Here is a 19122-nt window from a genome sequence, read left to right on the forward strand (position 1 = left end):
TTAGTAATGGTTACAAAAAAGATGATCGTGCTGCACTGACACTTTTGCCCAGGTGGCACTGGTATCTTAGCCTGACTGCTGCTAGCTTTCCTATGCACATTGTAGGACTTTGGTGTGATATTACTCCATAGGTTGGTGTACATAAAGCCAGGTGTAAATGGGCAAGTTTCAGTACTATGTTGTCAATTAAAAGGAAGAAGGAATATCTGGCTAACGTGATGCCAGAGGGCTCCATGGCACACTGATAGGTCCCTAACATGTTGTAGCTTGAGGACTGCCACAACTGAGCATGGCAGCACTACCCGCACATGAACGATACGTCAAACTAGTCAGTTCCTGTTGTGTGAAGTACACCGTGCAGCGTGACAAGCTCCCAGGCTCCTTACTGGCTATTTCTTTTAGCCAATTTCTCCTACGCCCATGCCCGGTTCGAGGCCAGTTGTGGGCACAATGAATGAGCCTCAGCCCAGTCCCTGGGGGCTAGAGGGTAGCATCCCTTCTGCTGGGCTGGGCTTGGCTTTGCCCAGCTTTCCTTTATTCCAGGCCCCACCTGCTGCTTGCTTCGTGCACCCCGCTTCCCTGCTTGTGATAGGTAGGGCGAGCGGGGCCAGCTGGCTGTGCACACCAAGCCTGCCCTGCAGGGCACGTGCATGGGCGGCCTGCAGGCCTGAGCCCGGGCCCAGGCTTTGCATGCTTAACCTCGGTGTTCACACCCAGGGCATTGGCCACCCCCCAGGCAGAGGCTGCAAGGACCAGCAGCGTGCAGCAGAGCACAACGCGGATTGGTCCCTGGAGCGCGCCGTAGGGCAGGCGGCGGGTGAAAGGGCTCCTGGGAGTTGTAGTTCGCGGCGCGACTCTTCCTCTCTGGGGCCGGCCTGGCGCGGAGGTTCGGTGCGTTCCGGGGGCGGAGGCTGCTGGTTGCTTCGTCACGAGCCAATCGGCGGGCGGGCAGGGCAGAGCCGGGGCCGCTGATTGGGCGGCGTAGGAGAGCGCCCCGCCCACTGCACCTGAGGCGGCCGGGCTGGGCGGCGCTGCCCGGGGCTGCCGTGGAGCCGAGCATGCGGCTGCGCTCGGGGCTCTTCGCCGCCGGCTGCCTCCTGCTGCAGGCGCTGGGCGTGGGGCTCTTCCTGCGCGGCTTCTTCCCGCCGCCCGTGCGCGCGCGCCGCCCCGCGCGCCCCGCCCCGCCCGCCGAGCCCGCCCCGCCCGGCCCAGGTAACCGCCCCGCCCCTCCCATCCCCCACCCGGGTAACCGCCCCGCCCCCTCCCATCCCCCACCCGGGTAACGGCCCCGCCCCCTCCCATCCCCCACCCGGGTAACCCCCTCAACCCGCCGCCTCCTCCCCAGGTAACCGCCCCGCCCCCTCCCCCCCTCGCCCCGCCCCTTCCCCGCCCAGGTAACTCCTCCTACCCCCCCAGGTAACCGCCCCGCCTCCTCCCACCCCCTGCTTGGGTAATCGCCCCGCCCTCTCCCCAGGTAACTGCCATGCTCCCGACCTGGGTGCTGCCCCGCCCCTTCCCTGCCTAGCCCAGGTAAGCGCCCCTTCCCCCCACAGGGAGCTGGTTCCTCTCCTGGACCGGCTCCCTCCTGGCACCCTGCACTGCTGCCTGTGATACAGAGGCAGCAGCGCAGGGGGACCAAGTGACTCCCTAGTAGTGGGGCTGGAGTGCACTGGCTGCTGGCCCGCCCCAGGGAGCTATAGAATAGTCACGTAACTGATGGGAATTAATGTGGTTACTGGACTGTTCAATTAACCAATAGCTAACACCCCTACTGTCTGTCACTTGGCACTTGGGTCTGCCATCCATCCCCTCCTTCTTTTATTATAACAATTCCATTCATACTGTTTTATTTAACAGCTTGACTGCAATTCCATTATTAAAGCTTTTTACAGGTGGTTAGAATTTGGCTTTAAAAGTTTGCTTTGGGCTGGAAGCTAGAAAACAAGCTCCAGCAGCCCAAAAGTTTGGGGTCCTTTTAGTTTTATCATCCATGAGCGAGAATAAACCTGGCAGGAACTGAGGCACTAGCAGTAGAAAGAACATAAAGTTTAATTTGACTCATCCCTAAGTCTCCCCATTAGCTGGACAAGAAGTAGCAACAACGGTAGCTCGAGCTCGAGCTGACCATGTTGGGCACTAGTATCTGTTCTGGTCCAGCCACTCCACCGCAATCATATCCCACCAACCTCCTTATATTCCAGGGAATAGGACTGGCCTATCATCTCCCAGTGGCCCTTAGGAGTGGACCTGGACTGCTAGCTCCCCAACAGCGGGCAGAAGTGGGGCTGCTGTCACAAATGTTTGCTTCTGTGCATCTTCACTACTCTTGTACACTTTCCCTGGTTGAGATGATTAATACTTGTTTCAGTTGAAGCCCTACTTGGTCCAAGTTTTTTTGTTTATTACGTAACAAAATAAATAAAAGCACAGGCACAATGGGATTCCAAATAATTATATTTTCTAAATATACACAACAAGGAAGCTGTATATGCAAACCATTAAGCTGGCTTCTAAAACATAAACAAGAATGGTAGCCACTAGAGGGCTCGCAAACCATTTTACCCAATTTCTGTTCACTACATCTAGCACTTCCCCTCACTAATGGCAACACTGCAGGTCAGAGTTGATGAAGTGTGTTACTGGGACCTCAGTCAGACTAAAGAGTGCATGGGCTGAATCTTTTGGTTTCATGAAAATTCTGTTGCCCAAGCCAGGGCTGGATAGAAATAGATGTAGATTCCATCCACGTGCACTATGGAAGTATGAAGTATGGTCCTGTCTGATTTCCAACTGACCTTCTAACTTTAAATTCCTTTCACTGGCAATTAAAACAGTTGCAGAAGTCCCTGTGTGAATTTTGTGAAATGCTGATCACTTTTGTTGTGAGCCCTTAACTTGCAGTGATGCTTTACCCATTTTACGTTTACATTTATTTTAGGAGTTACTTCTAATTGGACTAAGATTCCATCACCTCTTTTCAAAAAAGTTGTCATTGTGCTGATAGATGCTTTGAGAGATGACTTTGTGTTTGGGTCAAAAGGTAAACAGTTCATGCCCTACACTACACAACTCGTGGAAAAAGGAACATGCCACAGTTTCATAGCTGAAGCAAAGCCACCCACAGTCACCATGCCTCGAATTAAGGTAAACCGTTTCATTTTGTTTATCTTAATGTGTTGTAATTTCTTAGCTGATTCTGGCTGCTCCCAAGCAAGGCCCTGCCCAGCAAGGGATCCAAGTGAGTATGACATCTTTTCTCCTTGCCGTAGTGTTACAGGAGTTGAGAAAGGAAAGGAGTTTATCTTTCCATCTCTTACAGCAATATGTGAACTACTGTAGTAGTAGTCTGTAATGGAGAAAGAGGAAGGTTGGTGCTCTGGACAAATTCTCCTTTCTATTTTCAAGATTGTCCAATATTCCTACATGCTCAGTCTCACTCCTTTAATTAATAAGTTTAACAGCACTCTTGCCACAGTATCAGTGTAGGAACTATATTTTAATATAATGTTGACAGAGAAACATGACCACCAGTCGATCCTGGTTTAGCTTGCAAGTTGTAGTGGTCAAGCCACAAAAGGAAGGCAGAGGGCAGTTATGGAGCTGAAGAGACTTGATAGAAAGGGAAATAACAAGGGTTATCACTTCTTAAACTAGTCAGTCTTTGCATATGAGCTTCACAATTGACAATGTGAGGGAGAATGTAAGAACTGCTAAGGTGATATTACAGGTAGCTTTGCTTAGGCAATTTTAACTGTCATTTATGTAGTTTTAACTCATTATGATGAGTCAATAACCTTTGGAGTTGTTTGCCAATGGCTTCCATTTTAAAAGCCAGCTCTAGTCCTGCCTTGTAACTTTGGGTGGGAAAACCTAAAATCTAGATTTACTCTAGGATATTTTTGCAAAGAAAATTGGCCCTATTGAGTTTCAGGGCACTGAAATCAAACTGTGCATATTTGTCCAATATTTAACTTTTAGTGCATCCCAGTCATAAATCTGCCTGCTTTATAAGGTAAGGAGCCACTTCTCATTTTACCCATGGAGGGAGGAAAAGGGAAAAACTGAGGCACAGAGGTGAAATGACTTATTCTAGGTCAGCTCGCAGGTTAATGGCCGAGCAAGGAAGAGAGCTTAGGTCTCCACAGTCTTGCTGTACTTGTTGTCATGGACTGGTTTCCTTAGTATAAAATTGCTTTTCATTAACGTATCACACTTGTCATATGTTAAATATCTTGGAAAATGTGCAATAGTGGCTGTTACAGAAAACAGCTTGTAATTAAGTAAAGTTGAAATTTATTGTAGAGTGTTGAGGGCCAGTCTGCTCCCATTAATTTTAATGAGGACTCTTCTATCATGGATTTCAGTGGGAGCATATTAGAGCACTGCTTGAGTATATTGCTGCCATCCTCTTTCTAAGCTATCGGTCTCTGAAACCGATATCAAACAGAGCTCTTTTCCTGTAGCTTTATTAGGAGCCTGTAGAGTTGGTGCTGTAGAACCAGAGTTTCAGTAGGGCAGGTTGGTGATGTACTGTAAAGAGTGCAGCCTTGTTGACATTCATTCATTCAGAGGCTGATGTAGGTATTGTTATGCTCTAGTGATGGCATGTGACACTCTAGTGATACAGCGTATTGCTGATGGTATGTGCTTAGCAGCAGGGTCTCTGATACCTTGCCATTTCTTGAAGTTGTTATTCATAGATTTTAAAGCTGGGGAGAGACAGGCTAGATCTCTCTTGCTCCTCTGGTGTCTACTTTTGGTGATAGGAGTGGTAGCTCACTGCCACTACTTGGTTCCTGTTGAAAGAATAATTGAAATCATTATAATACATTGAATAAATCAGGGCTACTCAACTTTGGAAGCCCTGGGTACCACAATGATACTCACAGCACATGCAAAATACAGTAAACTTCTGGTAATCCGGCACCTTTAGGACCCAGGGGCCGCTGGATTATCAGATATGCCGGACTATCGGAAGGGGGGGCTATGACGGGTCTGGGGTAGGGTGGGGGGGATGCCACCCCAGACCCCTCATAGCCCCCCCTTCCGATAGTCCTGCTCTGCCCCAGGCGTCCCTGATTCAGTGCTACTGGTCAGTTTCAGCAGCGGCTGAATCGGGGGCGCCGGCAGCAGAGCAGCTGGAGTGCTGTCGGGTTGGTCCGGTAGCGCCGACCCTTGGCGTGGCGAGACCAACCCAGCAGCACCCCAGCTGCTCTGCCCCAGGTGTCCCCAAGTCAACTGCTGCTGAAACTGACCAGCGGCTGACTCCAGGAAGCCCGAGGCAGAGCTGCTCTGCCCCTGGCTTCCTGGAATCAGCCCCTGATCAGTTTCAACAGCAGCTGAATCGGGGGCGCCGGCAGCAGAGCAGCTGGAGTGCTGCCGGGTTGGTCCGGTAGCGCCGACCCTTGGCGTGGCGAGACCAACCCAGCAGCACCCCAGCTGCTCTGCCCCAGGTGTCCCCAAGTCAGCTGCTGCTAAAACTGATCAGGGGCTGATTCCAGGAAGCTGGGGCAGAGCAACTCTGCCTTGGGCTTCCTGGAATCAGCCGCTGGTCAGTTTCAGCAGCAGCTGAATCGGGGACAGCTGGGGTGCTGCCGGGTTGGTCCCGCAGCCTCGAGGGGCGGCACTACGGGACTTACCCAGCAGCACTCCAGCTGCTCTGTCCCTGGCTTCCCCGATTCAGCCGCTGGTCAGTTTTAGCAGCGGCTGAATCAGGGAAGCTGGGGGCAGAGCAGCTCCAATGGTCCGGCTGCCCGGAGCACTTCCAGGTTCCTGATGGTGCCAGACCATCAGGAGTGCCGGACCATCAGATGCCGGACCATCGGAGTTTTGCTGTATATGCAAATAGCTTATTTCACACTGACGGGGGGCATAAATACAAAGCACTTACCACAATGCCTCAGCGCTCCCAGTACCTTCTCCCTGGGGGCTAGAACTGCCCACACCCTGTACCTGTCTGTTCTAGCCAGCCCATCTGCTTGCGTCTTTCAGTGCTCACCCCACCTGGGAGATGCCTCACCGTTGTGGAGCGTGTTCTCTGTGGAGGCCATGTTCAAAGGATCCCGCCCATGGGCTGCGTTTTGAGCCCTGTGTAAACCCACACTTCCCCATGGGCCGTGTGTTGAGTTGCCCAGGAATAGATTAGTCTCAACGTACTCAATAAATGGGTGAATAGCGCCTTTCCATCGACTGTCTGAGTCTGCGGAGGGATGTAGTATGAGCACTGATAAATTGTCAGGATCTATTGCAAAGAGGAGACAATCATTAGTGCTACTAGGATTATCTGTGTTGTGTCCTGGTCTCAAGCTAGATTCTTAAGCATCTAGGATGCCTGAAGATACCTTGTTTTTTCTGGAGCTTCATAATCACTGCTTCAGTGTTGCTTGGTAGGAAAGGGAGGCTGGATGGCAAAGCCCCCCTCTGGCCGCAGCATCATAACACCCCTGCACCTCTCCGCACATCCCAACCCCGAGCATATCATACACCGGAAACCCCTGTCCTGAGTCTCTCTCATTCCTAGTCTTCTGCCACAACACTATGCACCATCCACACACTGCAAATCTGGGTCCTGAGCCCATCATACTCCCAACCCCCCTGCCCTGAGCCCCTCATACATCCCAATCCGAACTCCTGCACCCTCACATCCACAAGCCTGTGGCTTGCTCAGCACCCAATCCTCCACCTGACCCCAACACTCTTCAGCCTGGAGCCCCTTCCCTGAGCCAGCAGCCCCTTCTTCACCTCCTCCTGCACCCAGATTCTCTCCCAGAGCTTGCACCTTTCACCCCTTCCCACACCCAAATCCCTCATTCCCACCCCAGAGCCTGCACCTCCTGTATCAACCCAGTGAGAGTGAGTAAGGGCTGGGGACAGCAAATAATGGAGAGGAGGGGAGCAGAGAGGGCGGGGCCTCAGGAAAGGGATGAGGTCTTGGGGAAGGGATGGGGTAGATCTTGGCTTGCCCTGACATTTAGAAAGTGATCTCAGGTGTAATAAAGTTGGAGGCCACTGCTCTACAGGTAGCGTGAGTGGAGACCGAGTTAATCTTGGGAACAGAGGATTGGGTGCTAGGGCATTGTGGTTTCTGTCTAAGTGTAAAGTTGCAGTGAGCTTTTGAAACCCTAGCCCTATTGTAGGCATGAAGTGAATAGTAACTAAATATTCCAGTGTCACTGTAATGTCCTGCTTGGGGTACCCAGAACTGTAAGCCACAGTGTTACCCCAATCAACCTCAACTGCTGCTTTGACATACCACCTCATCTATCTGCCAGTCCAAATGTTTCCTTTCAGGTAATGGTCAACAAACCCCAATTCACAAATTCCTCAGAGATACCTCTCTGCAGCATCTCTCTGGATATTCTTAGATGTTAAGTTCACTGCCTGCAAAGAGACAGAACATACAGTAACTTACTAATTTAGCTGAAGACTCACACTTCACTTTAATACAGAGTGTGACGGGATTCTTGGGGTACAGCCTGCGACTATGGGACTGCTACTCTCCAGTCTGGGCTGTCTCCCGCAATGCTTTGCTAGTGACAAGCAGCAACTCTCCTCCAGGCTGTGTTATCACTCATTACCCAGCCAGATTGCATTAATTCTTCCAAAGTCACTCATGAATCACCCCGAGAAAGGCACCAACCAAATCCCACTATTTGTAGCACTGTACCTGAGGAAGACCTAAAAGATGATGGTTGGGCAGCAGTGGACATTTGTCCCTAGCAGGCATTCTATTTTACAGAACCCCATGTTTGTTTCAGGGACAGGTCACAATGGAGGCCTGCAATGCATCCTGCGGCCTCTATGCTGCCTAAACAGTATGAAAGCTAGCTACCTCTGCAGCTAAAAAGGGTGTAAGCTATTTTTCATTTTTAATTAAACATTTGATTCAGGAAAAGAATAAAGACCCTAATTCCATAATTGCAATGGAAGTTTGAGGACAAGGAATTTCAATAGCCCAGCTGGAAAAGCAACTTCAGAAGTCAGTTCCTTCCTCATGTAATACTTATTCTGTTTAATTGTAACATTTGTTCTTTGAGATAAAGCTTCTGTATAGCATACATTCCAATCCTGCAACCAAAGTTATCAGAGACACATTTTCAAGTCATATTATTCAAAAAAAGATGTTGGTTGCAAAAGCCCAGTTATTGTTGCTAAGTGACTACAGAGTAGTTTCTTACCAGATCATTTACATAATCTAGGCACTAAAAGCAAAGAAATGAATAGTTAAATACATAAATCTTGCACAGCCCGCAATCACATTTTTATTTAATACAAAGAAAGGCTTGAACTCTGACTTCAAGATTTCAACATCTTGATTTCAGCATCTTTTAACAGATACAGTTCAGACAATATAGTTAAACAATTGATTACATTTTTCATGAAATACTTACGGTTGCTGTTTGAAAATAATGTACAGGGAGTTTAATAGCAGTGAGTATGACTGTGATCTTGGGTGCCCCTCCATACCAACTAACAGATGGCACACCAAACTTTCTCCTATCAAATCTTACCTATATTCTCCCAACACCCGGGCATCATAATCATATGGAAGTTGCTAACAGGCTGGTTCCCCCCAAAAAATCACTGTGTGATGTACGGTCAAAGCATTCAGAAAGAGTTTGAGTGCACTGAAATGATGTTCTTAAAATGTGTTTGGCAGGGACTATGGAAGCCCAGTCTGCCCTAGCTCAAGGAATGTGTACTTATCTAATCAGCATAATCACAGGCAGAGGACAATGCATGCACATTAACATACGAAAGGTAAACAAAGCCATCATACTAAATAAGCAGAGAAGACTGCTTAATGATCACACCGCACACACCGCAGGGCAGAATCTGCATCTCAGGAAATCTTCATGGCTTTTCCAACAGAGGCCATTCACTAAGATAAGGGGGTACAGAGACATTTTATTTTTCTGTCACTGATGGGGACTTGGGGTTCAGTGCCCTGTGAGCCTGTGAAAGCTGGATCCTTGTGGCCTGGAAGGAAAGAATAGTGGGAAACTGACACAGACTTTAAAGTGAGATGGGCTATCACGATCATCTAATTGGACATCTTGCACATTGCAGGCTACAGAACCTCACCTACCCATTCCTGTAACAGACCCCTAACCTCAGGCTGAGTTACTGAAGTCCTCAAATCATGATTTGAGAATCAGTCATTTATTCTAATTCAAACCAGCAAGTGACCCATGTCCCAGGGGAAGGCAAAACCCCCCAGAGTCTTTGCCAGTCTGACCCAGAAATAATGCTTGCACTCTGTGACAGACACGTCCCAACAATGGCTCCCCCTCTTGCCAGAAAACTTGAAACACATACTTAATAATTAAAACCAAGAAGGGTAAAGGTGTCTCACCCCAGGGACACACAAGTGTTTCAAGGTGTGGCCTGTTTCAAGGCTCTCCAGTCTCTTAATAATGCATATGCCTAAATGCTGTTTACTTAGTGTGTGCTCAACCTCACAGCCTGAGTTGGCATTGAAGAGTTTGGGGCTACGACAGGTCCATGTTGAACAGCTGACCTAATTCAGAAGAAGGTGATCCTTTCCCATTTACAAGAACACAATGTGAGGAGCTGTCATAAGAGATGGAATGTTCCACAACACTTGTCAGAGAGGCCTGTGAGTTTCAAGATCAGTCAGAGTGATTCCCTGTCGATCTCTGCCTTGAGATCCACAAATACGATGTGAATGGGGTGCTTGACTTCTCTTTTCTTCTAAGTAAGCTGTCATGTTGTGACATTTGCTCTCATGGAACATCCAAGAGTAAGGGTATGTCTACACTACCACCCTAGTTCGAACTAGGGTGGTAACGTAGGCAACTGGAGTTGCAAATGAAGCCCGGGATTTGAATTTCCCGGGCTTCATTTGCATCTTGCCGGGCGCCGCGGACTAGGTAGTTCGGACTAGGCTTCACGAGGAGTAACGGTAGTTCAGAATAGGAAGCCTAGTCCGAACTACCTAGTCCGTGCCACGTGTAGCTGCACGGACATTTAAAAATGGCGGCGCCCTGCAAGATGCAAATGAAGCCCGGGAAATTCAAATCCCGAGCTTCATTTGCAACTCCAGTTGCCTACATTACCACCCTAGTTCGAACGAGGGTGGTAGTGTAGACATACCAAAACCACCTTGTCTTGTCTTGCTCCTTAAGATAGCAGCAGCGTGGGCCAACAAGACCAAAGTAAAAATGTTCTCAGCATTGGATAGAAGAGTAATGCCATAGTAGCTTAAAAATGCCTTTTTGCTCATTGGGCAGGATCCACTCTGTTCCCCAGATAATAACAGCTTCTTCACCCACAAAAGAATGGCTTGTCCAGAGCTTTTTAAGAGTTCTGCTAGAATTTCACAGATTGTTGTCACCTTATTTCTCTTATTTCTATCATATCCCTGGGAAACAAAGGTTAGTTTCAAAGCAATAGTGTACATTACCTAATCATCCACAGAAGGCCTGCTGCCAAGATTATCCACTGGGCTTTAAGCTATAAAGGAAGTTGTTTTGGGCCAGATCCTTGATATCTCATTGATAGGGAAAGTCTGAGTTCATATGGGTGAGGTCTCCAGATCTAGTCTGGGTTAACCCTGCAACTTTCATGGTAGAATTTGAATCTGCACATTGGACTACCTATTGGAGTATACAGTAATCTTTTAAATTGATTTCAAAAGGATTTTTACAAATCAGTGACCTCATCATCTCTGCTATGAAACTGATTTGTATGTATAATGATCATTAACTATATTTTTTCTTTTTTATTATTAATCAATCCTAGCTTTAGTTAATAAGGATTGGCTGTAAGCGTGCATTTGGGTAAGATCTGAAATACTCATTGATTAAGGGGTAATAGATTTGCTTTCTTGGGTCAGGTAGAACTTTATATATTGTGAATAACTGTTAGACTTGGTTGTCTGGGTGGAAGCCAAAGTCTGGATTGCTTACTGGGAACTGTGTTTTGGTTTTTCGGTGACCAGAAAGGCATTTCAAAGGCTGTTTGGTTACTGGCTTGGGGAAGTGTAATTGTGGATTTAAACCCCAGTTTGGGGATTGTGTGCCCAATTTGTAGTTTGCTATGGAAGAACATCCTCAGTATAGCTCCTTCAGTGGCCATGGTCACAGTCAGAGACAGGATACTTGACTAGGTACCCTCTGATATGGCAACTCGTGTTAATCCATTTATTAGGCTTTGACATTGTAAGTCTGATCCCATTCCCCCATGAAGTTTAATTTTACCTCACTTTTTCACGCAAACATCAAATACTTTCGCAGCTTCTGTTGTTCACTTATTTTTCTATCTGTCTATCTATCTAGGCTTTGATGACTGGTAGCATACCTGGCTTCATTGATGTTATCATGAATCTCAATTCACCAGCACTCTTGGAAGACAACCTGATATGGCAGGCAAAAACAGCTGGGAAAAGAATAATCTTTTATGGTGATGACACATGGCTTAAATTGTTTCCAAAACATTTTGTGGAATATGATGGCACTACCTCATTTTTTGTCTCAGATTATACTGAGGTAAGAAGCTTTTTCATAGTCAAATTAGATATTGAGACACAAATTTATCAATCTTTTAGGGAATCCGTTTTCAAAAACCATTGACCATGTTTTGGAGTATGCAATAACGTTGGCTGCTAATTGAAAACTATGAAACCAGGGATTGTCCCTCAGTAGCTTGGCACTTGGCAGCCCTATAGTGTGTGTGTATTATATATATAAAATAAATAAATACATTGGGAGTCTTTTCAGCTGAAAGGGGTAGAGAGCGGGCCAAGACTTGCAAAACCGGCTACCTACAGTTAGGTTCCTGGATTTATATTTGCTGTGTAAATCATCTTGATTTTCAAAATTGGTCAACACTCACTAACTTCTTTAGAGCTTAAGGTTATGTCTAAACTACACCCATCTGTCGGCAGATGGGATGTAAATTAGACGTATCGAAAGTGCAAATGAAGCGGGGATTTAAATATCCCGCACTTCATTTGCATAATGGTGGCCACGGCTTTTTTTCGAAACGAGGCATTTCGAAAAATGAGTACAGGATCTTTCGAAATGGGGCATTTCTGTTGAAAATACTGCTGGGGTTTTTTTCCGAAAAGCCCCGTTTAGAAAAAAAGTGGTGGCCACCATTTTGCAAATGAAGCATGGGATATTTAAATCCCCGCTTCATTTGCACTTTTGATACATCTAATTTACATCCCTCTGCCAACAGAAGGGTGTAGTTTAGATGTACCCTAAATGTGGTGCCAAATGAAATAACTTAATTTTCTTTTAATTTTCTTTTCTTTTATAAGTAGAATAGAAATATGCTTTTTTCTGAAATGTTTTGCTTTCATCTACAAGGTTGATGATAATGTTACCAGACATTTGGATAGTGTTTTAAAAAGAGAAGACTGGGATATTCTGATACTTCATTACCTAGGATTGGACCATATTGGTCATCTGACTGGACCAAACAGCCCTTTGGTGGGACCAAAGCTTTATGAAATGGATAACATCCTCAAGAAGATTCATACATCACTCCTCTCAAAGGTGAAATATTTCTGGACATAAATCTAATAGCAGTAGACTAAAACTGCTGTAATGTTTCTGGGAGACGTGAGAAAGTTCTTTCAATATACTTCAAATTTGAGTTTCTTACTCTTTAGGAAGTATGCAATGCTGAGGCAATACTTCCTGTTTTTAAAGGTTTTACTTACTAAACTTTCATTAAAAGAGGTCCTTGAATACACTGACCAAACAGGGTGCCTAAAGTTAGTTAACTAAAGGCAGATTTAAACTCCTAAATACAATTTGCTTTTTAAAAGTGGTGGTGAGCATGCAAGAGCTGCTGTTGAAGTCATTGGAAGAATAGACAGTCAAAACTCTGCAGGATCAGGTCCTGTTTTAAAATGTTCAGAGTATTACAATACTCTATAAAAGTGCAGTGCATCTTAATGTGATAGGCTATAGCTATTTGGATGCTATTTATTTACGTTCTGCTGTGCTAGCATTGTATGTATTTTCTGATCAATATTAACATACAAGAACACTGTCAGTTAAAGTTCAATGATAACCAACACACAGCTGCAAAAATAAGGGGAATTAAGTTCAAGTATATAACAGTACTCCACTGAAAGCCATTATTTTGGAACGTAAGCCACTATTATGCCCGAGGAATTTGTGCCTCCCCCCCAAAAAATCTGCACATTAAGATTCTAAAATTCTGCATACCGTATTTTCCGGCGTATAGGGCGACTGGGCGTATAAGACGACCCCCTATCTTTTTAATTAAAAGATAGGGTTTCATCTTATACCCCAGCGCCCTTCCGCCTCCTTTGCTCCCGGTGTCCCTGGTCTGCTGGAGATGGTCCCCAGCAGACCAGAGGCACCGGGAGCAAAGCCGCCAGGAGCGCCTGGGCTCCCCCCCGCCGGAGCCCCTCCGCGGCTTTGAAAGCCTCGGGGGAAGCCGGCGGGGGGGCATCCCAGGCGCGCATGGGCTGCCCGCCCGCCGGAGCCCCTCCGCGGCTTTGAAAGCCTCGGGGGAAGCCGGCGGCGGGGCATCCCAGGCGCGCATGGGCTGCCCGCCCGCCGGAGCCCCTCCGCGGCTTTGAAAGCCTCGGGGGAAGCCGGCGGGGGGGCATCCCAGGCGCGCATGGGCTGCCCCCCCTCCGGAGCCCCTCCGCGGGGCTCCGGAGGGGGGGCAGCCCATGCGCGCCTGGGATGCCCCGCCGCCGGCTTCCCCCGAGGCTTTCAAAGCCGCGGAGGGGCTCCGGCGGGCGGGCAGCCCATGCGCGCCTGGGATGCCCCGCCGCCGGCTTCCCCCGAGGCTTTCAAAGCCGCGGAGGGGCTCCGGCGGCGGGGCATCCGGCGTACAAGACGACCCCCGATTTTTGGGGGATGTTTTTTAACTTCAGAGGTCGTCTTGTACGCCGGAATATACGGTATTTTATGTGTCAAAATAACACAATATAATCACACCAGTTAGCAATTTATTTCAAAATACCCGACAGAAAGTATGTCTGTATTGTTACAATAAAAAAAATTGAGGAATTTTTTTTGACAAATAGATTCCTTACTAGGCACATTAATACAGAATTTTGAGTAATAATTCATATAAATTACAATATAGAAATGTATTTTCCGCACCTCTCAGAAGCAGTCCAAAGGCGTAACAGAGGAGGTGAGGGAGAGGAAAGTACAGTAGACTTCCGATAATCCGGAACCTATGGGATTTAGGTGGTGCCGGATTATCAGATATGCCGGACTATCAGGAGGTACTATAAGCAGGCTATATATATACACTGTATACATTATATACTGTATGTAAAGTGTTCTTAACCCTTTTTATTGTACGTACTGTATACAGTATACTGTAATGTTTCAGTTTTTTTAAGCCTTTTTTACCCTTTTTGCTCAGTTCAGCCGCTGCCGCTGTTACCTTGTGACTCTTTTTTTGCCGAAGCTCACTCAGTAGGCTCTTGCCATTTTGATGCCAGACTATCAGGAGTGCCGGACTATTGGATGCTGGGCTATTGGAGTTTTACTGTACTTGTTGGGAAGGAGTGTTGGATTGAACCTAGAGGGTTGTGAATGTGGGTGGAAGAAGTATGCAACAGTTTATTGTGGTGGGGGAAGGAGAAGGATTGTTCAGTAGTTGGAGTCTCTCCCCCATTTAGTTGATCCATAGTGTCTTCCGTCAGTTAACTGTCTGTCCTTGTCCCCATATGACCTGCACCCCCGCTTCCTCTTCAGCCATGCGTATTTGCCCTTTATCCTCATGTGGCCTCGCACTCCTATACCGATTCAGCCAGCCCCTGACTCAATGTGACTCCTGAGCCAGCTGGTTACTCTGAAAGAGCCGAGTATTTATTAGAGTAGCCATTATTCTGTCTTAATTACCTTTCTCCTTTCAAAACATTCATTTTGCACAAGAGCACCACATTTGATTTAGCTGACCAGTTTAATGAAATCTGGAATCTTCAGCATGGCAGCTGTTGCATTCAGGAAGATTATTATTTTAATGAAACAGTGAGTTTATTCAGGAAAGGAGTCTCTGAACCAGAAGCATGGTTTCATGAAGAACATAACTTCTCAACACAGTTGTTATTCCTTTCATGCTGGGTTGGGGAACCTTTTTTGGATTGGGAGCCACTGACCCACTGAAAAATCAGTCAGGGGCCGCACACAAATGAGATGCCCCCCCCCAAAAAAAAGACACATTCCCCTCTCACAGCAGAGCATAGGGAGTCCCAGGCTAGTAGATTATTTTGTGTGGTGGAGCGACAGAGGGGCTGAAACACCAGCAAGGGCCAGTGGCAAAGTGAGGAGGGAGTGGAGGGGCAGTTACCTCTGGGTGCCACGCTGTGGGGGAGGGTGCCAATTTAGTCCCCATCCACTCTCCTGTCATCCCTTGGCTCGCCTGCTCCTCCTCCGCCTGCTGTCGGTAGCTGGAGCTTCCTTCCCACCTGTCCACCCCCAGTCCAATCCTTCTCCATCTGCACTAGCGGGTTAGTGCATATTGGGGCCTGACCCCAAACTGGAGGGGGCGGGGGAAGATGTGGTACAAGCTCCCCTCCCCTCTCCTTCCAGGGTCGGGCTCATCTGTGTGCCAGGTTTGGACCCCCGCCATTCAGCAGAGGGGAGGGGGCAGAAATTTTGCTTTTGCCCCATGGCGCATAACACCCTCGCTATGCCTCTGGTGTGGGCTCAGGGACCTGGATCCAGGCAAGTCAGGGGAAATGTCCAGCCCCGAGGCCTGAGGTTCCCCACCCCTGCTTTAATGAATGCGCTTTTTAAGGCTCACAAACGCCTTTGGACTAGTAACATCCATTTTGTGTGCATTGTAGCTTCTAGCTTTGGATGCAAGAAATGTTACTGAATGCATAAAATTAAGTTGTGTTGTACTTTCTAATTATTGCAAAGACTTCTGCATATAGCATCAGAAGTATTTGTTGTAAATTGAGTTTTCTGTCAACTAACTGCAGCACATAAGGTTACAATTACGATTACAAGGATTTTTGGCAAATCATAGCATAACTCCACAAAGACTCCCAAGGTCTTTATGTACAACTTTTCTGTTTTCTGTTTGCATTTGAAGCTAGAAGGACACCAAAAGTCTTGAGACTCAAAATAGACTTAAGGTCAGTTTTTAATTGATCAGAACTCAAGCTAATTGACTGTATTTAAAATTTATCAAAATTCAAGTATGGTTTATTTTTTGATATAAAAGTATCTGCTCCATGCTTTTAGCACAGAGGTTGATCTCCTGTTTTCAATGCAAGATGGAACCCATCCTTTCATATGATGTTGGAATGGCATGACATTATCCATTAATGGATTAACAGATCATTTGATAATATGCAGATATAACCCTTAAGGCTTTAGAACACTTAAAAATATAAAACCACTTATTCAAGCAAGTATTGTATTCATCATTGGTGTCTACAAATATGCCATGTCTGATTTTTACATTCAGGATAAACTAACTTTTCTGCAGTTTTTATTTTTATTTACTCATTCAAAAACTCAGTGCATGAGTTTCACTTAAACTCCCTCTGCTTCTCTCCACCCACAACAAAAGTAAATTTAACTTTGGAGTGAGATCAACCATGTTGGATACCTGCCCTGAAGACATCTGAGTCATGAGTGAATGGAAAGAGGAGATTGGAATGCAAATACCTTCATTAGACTTTATCTTTATTGTAGGTTCTTCTCCTAATATAGAATAAATAGGCAATTCTCAACCAGGGGACTGAAGCCCCCTGGGGGTCCACAAACAGGTTTCAGGGGGCCACCAAGCAGGGCCAACATTAGATTCACTGGGGCCCATAGCAGAAAGCTGTCACCCCAAGACTCCCCACCGCTGAAGTGGAAGCTACATTGCTCAATGTAGCTTCCTGCTGCCTGTGGTGTGGTGCCCAAGTAATTGCCTTGCTTGCTACCTCTTAACACTGCCCTGGCTTTTATATGCAGAAAAACAGTTGTGGCACAGCTGGGCCACGGTTTTTTTATTGCATGTTGGAGGAGGGCACCGAAAGAAAAAAATTGAGAAACCCCTGCAATGCTTGATTGATATTGATGGTTACTTAATCCTCTAGTTCAATCTGTATGTCCTTTGATCCTATTTAAATCCTGTTTTTTTTTAAACTAGGTGATACAGATCAGATTATATCATTTGTAATTCTTTTTTGAGGTCTTAAATCTGATGGGTGCTCATGATTTTCTAGTAACATTGTCAAGGGGCTCTCTAGAATGTGATCAGTTTTCCCTTTTTGAAAAGCAGCTTTAAGAAATGGGATTTTTCATCTGTTATCCTTGCTAGATACTGAAAGAAGTGCTTGCCTGAAGACTTCAAAATTAAGGCGAAGAATGGAAGCAGTGTCAAACTCCAATGTCTTGGCAGTGGAGCTATATTGAAATCACTGGAAGCAGAACTATTTTTAAAACAAATTATTTGCGGAAATACTATATTAAAATGGTAAAATTCTTCCGAAGTGCGTGCGTGTCTGATATTGCTGAAGTCTTTTTTTTCTGTGAGTTGCAGGAAGGAGAATCATCCTTGCCCAACTTGCTTATTGTATGTGGGGATCATGGGATGTCTGAAACAGGCAGTCATGGAGGCTCGTCAGAGGAAGAAGTACACACGCCTCTGCTATTTATCAGCTCTGCTTTTGAAAAGAGAAATGGTAAGTGTCACATACTCTAGCGAGTGTCCCTTCATGGTCACCTACTAGGACTGCTGTGAGTAGGGTTAACACCTGTCCAGGTTTTCCCAAACATCCTCTCTTCTTTTGTTCCTATGGTATCCGTCCTGGCTGATTTTTGAAATGTGAGCAAATGTCCATTGTTTTTCCTTGCTAGTCCTGTTTTCAACATTGATTCTGGTAAAACTGCAATTCCTGGTGTCTCCTGATAGCAGCGTGCATGTTTACTGGTTTGATTTTGTGCTGTGGGTAGTGGCGGTGCTGCTGCCTTTCGAGCTGGGTCATGAAAGAGCAGCAGCTACTAGCTGTATGCTTATGTTCCCCAGCCCCAGTTCACCCTCTGAGTCCCTGAATAGACTCTTGCTGGGATCACCTACTTCTTTTGTTTCACTTTTAGATAATTTTCCACAGCTCTCAAACTCCCTTCCCTTTGGACAAGAGAAAAGTGTCTTTTAGCTAGAGCAACCCTATTTTTTAACATCTGAGACTAGTTCACAGGGCACACTTCAGTGAATGTCCCCTCCACGTAGTACAGAGATTGTCAGTCACGTCCATAACATGGAACACAACTTAATTCAAACAGTTTTATGGATCCCCCCCTGGCCAATTCATAATTACCTACATGCTTGTCAAAATTACAATAATGACTCATGTGCAAGAGTAATGTTATGTAAGAATGTATTACTTTTTCTGTTGTCTGTTGCAGTGCAGCAGCTGGGAAAGAGAGGGAACTAATACTGTGTGACCAACCTTTTTTTTAAAACAGACCTCGGCGTGGAAACACATCTGATCTAGGACATGTTGACAAAATTGGAGGCTACCCAAACTTGCAGCTTGACCATCCAGATCAGAATAATTTTGTAATGTAAATCATCTTCTTCTTCTTCTAGGCCCTTTAAAACAGCTGGAACTTGTGCAACAGACAGACTTAGCAGCTACGTTGGCAATAGGTCTTGGTCTGCCAATATCAAGAAACAGTGTTGGGAATATTTTGCTCTCTGTTATAGAAGGGAAAACGATGAGAGAACAACTAAGGTTCTTGCATTTAAATGGGTTCCAGCTTAGCAGACTACTTCAGGAGAACATGCCTACATACGAAAAAGGTAAGTCAATTAAAATTATTTTTCTGGCATCCTGCTGTGTCCTGTTTTTCTGTCAGCAAGAGATGCTTAAACTTCAGTTTGAGGGTTCTAGGAACAAGAATACAACACATCATTACAAACTGGTAGGTTAGTCAAGGGGAGTTCTGAGAACGGTATGTACTAAGTTAAGCATATTAGCATCTGTTATTGCATGCTGGTTTAAATTAAGGTTAATAAATTCAGGTTCAAACTGCTAACCAAAAGGGCAAAACTCCTGATCAAGTAAAGTAGGACTTTCAAGTAAATTCAGATGTGATTGAAGCTCAAGGATATGTGATTCTTCGGATAAGGCTATCTGTCAGG

General features: G+C 46.1%; 1 protein-coding gene across 2 annotated transcripts in view; it reads left to right on the forward strand.

Annotated features, from left to right (window-relative positions):
* Nucleotides 1-19122, forward strand: part of PIGG (phosphatidylinositol glycan anchor biosynthesis class G (EMM blood group)) — a 100087-nt gene that overhangs the window by 22872 nt on the left and 58093 nt on the right. Inside the window, exons 1-6 of one of the 2 annotated variants that reach the window (XM_075931309.2) lie at nucleotides 960-1212; nucleotides 2939-3144; nucleotides 11301-11510; nucleotides 12336-12524; nucleotides 17518-17659; nucleotides 18568-18780. In XM_075931309.2, the coding sequence (XP_075787424.1) occupies nucleotides 1059-1212; nucleotides 2939-3144; nucleotides 11301-11510; nucleotides 12336-12524; nucleotides 17518-17659; nucleotides 18568-18780 (1114 nt within the window). In that variant the 5' untranslated portion in view covers nucleotides 960-1058. Of the gene's footprint in view, nucleotides 1-959; nucleotides 1213-2938; nucleotides 3145-11300; nucleotides 11511-12335; nucleotides 12525-17517; nucleotides 17660-18567; nucleotides 18781-19122 lie in introns of those variants that run through there. The other variant, XM_075931310.2, reaches the window with a different exon arrangement.

Source organism: Pelodiscus sinensis, chromosome 6 (genome assembly GCF_052426305.1).
Source record: "Pelodiscus sinensis isolate ZL-2025 chromosome 6, ASM5242630v1, whole genome shotgun sequence".
In the NCBI taxonomy this organism is placed as follows: domain Eukaryota; kingdom Metazoa; phylum Chordata; order Testudines; family Trionychidae; genus Pelodiscus; species Pelodiscus sinensis.